The sequence below is a fragment of the Nicotiana sylvestris genome, chromosome 11 (assembly GCF_000393655.2).
Source record: "Nicotiana sylvestris chromosome 11, ASM39365v2, whole genome shotgun sequence".
Lineage (NCBI taxonomy): Eukaryota > Viridiplantae > Streptophyta > Magnoliopsida > Solanales > Solanaceae > Nicotiana > Nicotiana sylvestris.
This window is the reverse complement of record NC_091067.1, coordinates 22966118-22972357: the sequence shown is the minus strand read 5'-3', so window position 1 is coordinate 22972357 and position 6240 is coordinate 22966118. Positions and strand designations below refer to the sequence as shown.

Sequence of the window (6240 nt, the reverse complement as noted above, 5' to 3'; positions counted from 1 at the left end):
TATTTTTTTTAAAAAAAAAATATTTTTTTAAAATAAGTTGATTTTAAAAGTTTGGCCAAAGAGAAGTCAGCAAACAAACTTTCTTAAAGGACCCTTGAATGCGATGTTGAAATTAAGAAGTCATATGAATGTGACATAATGTTATGTAGTTATGTTATTCATAATTTAACCTCCTTATTTTTTATTCAAACATTCTTTTTTTCTTTTCTTTTTGTGGCCTCTAATCGAGCTTGGCTATGTATATCGAGTCTAGAGGTGACAAAATGGCTAAAAGAAAATAGTTATTCACCCGTATTATCCATTAAAAAATGAGTTCGATAATGAACTTTTTAGCAACAGGTCGAATATTGAGAAGAACCATATTATCCACTGAGAAAATGGATAACCAGATGGATAACTAATGTGTTAACTTTTACATTTGTAAAACTCAAATTGGGGATTCCTCAAGTTTGGAAGACTAAAAATTCTTCCAAAAGTGATCATATTCAAGAAGCCATGCCATATTATCCGCCGGATAACCTGTTTTTTTATCCGTATTAAATATGTAAGTCAGATAATTTACCCGTTTTCGATCCGCCCATATCCGACTCACCCGTTTGCCACCCCTAATCGAGTCATATGAATGTGACCTTCTTATTTCCTTTTCGTTTTATCTTCCTCTGTCCTTTAGTTTGGTGGTTAATACAACATTAGTACAATATTAAGCACAAAAGTTAGTGCTTCTCAACAACCTTATATGTAACTCGTCTCATTCTCATCTTACATAGTTACATGTTTAAAGTGAATCTTTTTTCCTGCTGGTGAAATGACAGTTACCACTAAATATAGTAAAATGATGTGCTTAATTGTGACTGGCTGCTAGAAATTCCACTAACTATATTATTTGCTTAATCAACAGGGGTTGACTTATTGTCCATTATAGGTAGTAGGTACTATGAGGAAATTTCAAATGAAGAAGGTTAATTTCTTCTTCTTTTCTGTTCTATTTCTTTTCTTTTAATCAAGAAAATCATCCAATTTTTGGTTGAAGGAGGACCAACTTTACAACTTGCACTTGACAAGTGACTTATGATACCACAAGTGGTGAAGCCAATTTTTTTTATTAAGTGTTCGAAATTTAATAGAATATATAAATAAAAATTATTATCAGTAACGATTCATGAAGTATATAAATTTTTCGACAAAAGGAGTTCAACTAATCACCTTTTTCCGGTTGTAGCTTGGCACCCTACCACCAATCACCTTCCACTAGTCCATAGTTGACATATTAAAAAGGATCATCAAAAACAATCATCCAGTAAAATTTCATTAGTGGGGTTTCGGGAGCAGTATGTATTAACCCTATCTTATAAGGATAGTTATTTTTAATAGACGCTCGACTCAAGGAATGATAAAAAAAAAACTAAAAAAGGATCATCAATTAAAGGAAAACCTCAATTTCTGTTCACTTCAATCATGCCAAAAGAGTTCAAAGAGGGGCAAGGAGAAATGCATAAAGGGAAAGTAAAATGATTCTGCTCTCTTTCCGGAGAATCTTACCTACACTTTTTTTTCTTACCCTTTCTCCTTTTTCTCCATTTGTTCCAACCCTTTTTCTAGATCCGAAACACACTTTGCATCTTGAGAGTAATTTTTTGTCCTAAAAAAGTGAGAGTGTGGGTTGAGTCGTGGAAACCGCCCCTTACAGAAATGCAGAGTAAAATTGCATACAATAGGCCCTTGTGGTTCGGCTCTTCCCCGAACAACGCGCATAGCAAAAACTTAGTGCACCGGACTGCCTTTTTTTTGTGTGCAGTTCCAAGTTGCTGCAGTAAAAACAAAAGTCTAATCAATAACACAAAACTAGAGCAAAAAAAGGACAGCTCGATATACAAGGCATCCCGCGTTTATGCAGGTCCGAAAAAGGGCCGATGTACACAGCTTACCCTAATGCAAGTGTTAATGGTTGCTTCCATGGCTCGGATCCGTCACCTATATGTCATACGAAAATAACTTTACCGTTGCTCCAGGACTCCCCTCCAGCACAAAGCTAGAGCAGTTAACAACAATGCTTTCATTTGACAATTATTGATTTAAAATATGTATACATACTTAGCAAAAGGTAAGAGAACCTATTTTCTCAACGGACAAAACTCTACTAACAACAGCTAAACCATCTTCTGCAAATTTTATGGAAAAAAACATCAATAACTATCCCTTATACAATTGAAAATTCTAAGCAAAAAAAATTGACAAATGAAGAGAATCATCGTGGTGATCGTTGACAACCTCCGGGGAGAAGGAATCGAAACTTATCTGCATTTTCAATGACATATGTAGGAAGGTGAACCGCGGATGCTGAGCGAGGTATTGATCCCATTTTCTTGATCAATTCTTGGAAAGAATACTCCTCAGGTAACATATCATAAAGATCAGCTCCCTCACAAATAAGCTTCTGAATTCTAGAATGTTTTAGGAAGTTTTTACGTCGCACTCTATCCGCGTGACTATAACCAGTCATTTTTAACACAAAATCTTGCAGATGCCGAAAGCAGAAGCTACAATGCCACCCTGCATCAGAAAGTATAACATCCGTTTGGCGCGAATGTCTGTACTGAGTCCACCTGTTGTAAATGTGAATAGTAGCGCGCCAACTACTATAATCAACAGGGAACTCAAAGGAATACATGTAATGTCTGAGCTCAAGGTGCAGGACGGGAGGAACCCCATCGCACCACTGCAGCAATTTAATAGTGTGTTGGCTCGGGATTTCATCCGTGTCCGACATAATGAGAAGGTCGCCATCAGCAATACCAGCAACTTTAAGTAACCTGTTCATGGCGATACGCTGCTGTGCTTCTAGTTTAAAAGGATCTTCGTGTGAACCAGGGGACGCAACACGGCCAGGAAATACACCGTGTACTATCTTTTCCTCAGCAAAGGCAAATCGTTCGCGATGATCAGAGAAGTACAATGGTTTTGGGATTCCAGTAAAAGTAGTATTGGCTTCCAAGATCACAAATTTTGTAACATATGGATAGAGCTCGCGCCACCTTACTTCGAGCAAGTCTAACTCGTTGCTGAATATGATCCCATCAAATACACGACGTGGTTCAGAAAGCAGGGTCCATCCATGTAGGCGACAAAGATTATCCATCGAAACATTTTCAGCATAATAATGTGGCAAATGATCAAACGGAGGTGGAGGTTTGTCCCACAGCGGACGGAAAAAATAGGAGATTTTGTGGCCGTGGAGGTAAACACCAAAGAACAAAATCGGCAGAAGTATCAAAAGCGCGATAAAAAGGATTTTTTTACGAGATCGTCTGGAGCTGAGGCGGGACTGTCTTGGGGCCATGCGATAACACGGCAGAAGTTTGCCAAACATTATCTCCTCATTGTTCAAAACTTCTATAGTCTGCATAATTTTCAGATGAGTTAGGAAAGAACAAAAAGGGACTCTGTTTATATTATTTTGTTACTCCGTCTAAGAGCAATTCAGTATCTAAAGAGAGGTCTAGCAATGCTAAAGTAATATTCTCCACAATTTTTCATACAAGAAAATACGTAGTAACACTCCTATTTATAATAGTGCAAAACTAGTTTGACTACTTAAAAACCTATTCTTATATTATTTTGACTACAAAACCTAAGTAGATATGAATTGGATAACTGTAACATATATCAAATTACTAAATAATTTAGGTTTCCTAATCCAACTTTGAGGTTAATCTTCTAACATAGATTATATTATTTTGACTATAAAACCTAATTAGATATGAATTAAGTAACTAAAATATATCAAATCATAATCAATGACTAATATCACATACACTATGACTAGCATATTTGTAATTGCTTCTTAATTAACGTTAGGCATTAACTAGCCAGGGGAAACAAACAGTATCTCAACTAGATTATATTCATGCAAATTCTAATTTCAGAAGGAAATTGAAGTAAATAAGATTTCTGAACTCCACTACTTTTATATTATTAGGACTTGAACCAGAATTCTTTTGACATATTACTCATTCAGAACAATATGAAATTTTCTACGTAACAACAACAACCAGTGTAATTTTACTAGTAGGGTTTGAGGAGGGTAGAGTTTACGTAGACTTTACCTCTTCTATATGCAACCAATATTTTGTGGTATTCTTTTTCTAGGAAAATTAAATGGAGATTGTGCATCTTACCACAATAACCAAAAATCAAGTTTGGTGAAGCCAATGTGAAAATCAGGACAAGATTTAGCAAGAAGCAACCTAAAAATATCCATCTTAAACCTTCTATGCCACATTCTATGCTGAAATTTGTCAAACTTTGGACATGCAATTCCAGCAAGTCATTCCATCCAAATGCTTCCCTGCAGTGACGACAAAGCAAGCAAATTTTTTCTAAATCAAGTTTTTGTATTTTTGCAAACATTAGCAGACTCAGGAATTCTAACAAAAGGATTCGAAAAAAGTGCAAACTTGCACAGTGAGTGGATACACTTAACTACTATTATAAAATCACAGGAACTGATCGCGTATATTAATTTGCTTTCACTTATATAATTTTCTTAGCTTTATATAGAGTCCTTAATACAACAAGAAATGACGACTAAGAGATAAAGTACAGGTGACAGACTCTAACTAATATTCCGAAGAGTTTGGCTAGCCTCTGCTTCCTTATCATATTGGAACACAACTTCATCACATTGAAATGTTCCAATAACTATCAAGGGAATTCAACAATTTTTTTTAAAAAAAACAAAATTTTACTCTATTCGTACAGTGTAATTTTTTGACTAAGGGGATTCAATTGAACCGCCTTCGACACACTTAGGTATGCATTGCTTGTAAGAATCAAGTGAGACATCAACAACAACAACAATAACAAAAAAACCCAGTGTAATTCGACTAGTGGGGTCTGGGGAGGGTAGATTGTACGCAGACCTTAACCCTACATGAAGAAAGTAAGAGGTTGTTTCCGGAAGATCCTCAGCTTACGAAAGATAGAGAGGAAGGAGTAACAACAAGCAACAACACCAGCCAACCAAATAAAAATTCGAAGCGCAAGAAACAATAAGCAATAACAGAAATCTAAAAATAAGAAACTACAGAATCCTTAAATTTTCATGAAAAACTGTCTCTTTTAACATAACAAACTAAGATTTAAGACAAGAGGCCAAAAAACAGAACATTCTAAATCTGGTAAAAGTTCTAATGAAACGATGAAAACAAAACTATTTCCACCAGAAATCAATACTCAAAAGAATATACCAGTTGTCTTTAACAAATGAAAAATATTTCATGAATATACAGCCATTTCTCCAGAATCCCATAAACAGCAGAATATACCAGGTGTCTTTAATAAGTGCAAGATGATTCTATGTTGACAAATTATTACATCATTAAATTCCTTTCAGCTATCACTTAATATTTCCATAATAGCAAATGGGTAACACATAGATTTTACCCAATGCAACTAAAAGTTGAAAGTTTGTTAAGTTTCACCTGAAATCCAACTTTTCATTTCTATCACTAAAATCCATTCAAAACATACTAATAAATTAAACCAACAAAACCCCTAATCAAAAAGATTACAAATTTATTTGAAAACACAAAAAATAATCAAGATTTAAAAACTCAAAGCCCTAAATGTAGCAACAAAAAAAAAGGACAAAAACATAAGAAAGAAGCTAATTATGAACAAGAAATGATATTTAAAAAAACCCCACCTTTACTGGGAGCTGCAGAGACTGAAATAACAAGATTTCAGGTTCTAAACTAAAGCTCAAAAGGGTATTAATATGTTAAATATGAATATTCTATAGTAATCTTTAAATATGTAAATGGGTCGCATATAATTTGGAAAAAGAAATATGAGATGTGTGTATATTACTATGTATAGATATTTGTATAGGAGAAGAAAGGAAAAAGAGAGGAGAAGAGCTTGGGGCTGAAATGGCATGAGTTATGACAGAGAGAGGTTTGGAGAAAGACCTGTGTAGGAGAGAGGTTGGAGGCTTTGAAAATGGCAGCAAAGGGTTGGGATTGTCTACATGCATTACCATGAAATGCCTATAGTCTTTGACCAATCAAAATGAGTCATTTGTTAGGGATACACTAGATATGCCCTAAATCCAATCTCATATTTGATGATTTGAATATATTTTTATGAACGTTATTCGATATAAAAATATATGACATTCTTTTATCATAGTTATTATTAATTGTTTGATTAATTTGTTAAGATCCTTGATTAAATTTTGAG

General features: G+C 34.6%; 1 protein-coding gene across 2 annotated transcripts; it reads right to left on the bottom strand.

The window, feature by feature from the left end:
- Positions 1-1420: 1420 nt before the first annotated feature.
- LOC104248771 (uncharacterized) lies at positions 1421-5991 on the bottom strand. 2 transcript variants are annotated; one of them, XR_011403859.1, is made up of 5 exons: positions 5705-5991; positions 4176-4345; positions 2092-3397; positions 1926-1971; positions 1421-1805 (listed from the first exon to the last, which is right to left on the bottom strand). XR_011403859.1 is itself a non-coding variant. In XM_070162918.1 (3 exons), the coding sequence occupies exon 3, from the start codon at positions 3365-3367 to the stop codon at positions 2246-2248; it is 1122 nt and encodes a 373-aa protein (XP_070019019.1). In that variant the 5' UTR covers positions 3368-3397; positions 4176-4345; positions 5705-5991; the 3' UTR covers positions 2034-2245. The 2 variants fall into 2 exon arrangements, 1 of the variants encoding a protein (XP_070019019.1); XM_070162918.1 differs by lacking the exons at positions 1421-1805; positions 1926-1971 and having other exon boundaries at positions 2034-3397.
- Between the last annotated feature and the right edge of the window lie 249 nt (positions 5992-6240).

Excerpts from the sequence above, each read along its gene's own strand:
- LOC104248771 (XM_070162918.1), bottom strand. The coding sequence starts at position 3,367 with ATGTTTGGCAAACTTCTGCCGTGTTATCGCATGGCCCCAAGACAGTCC.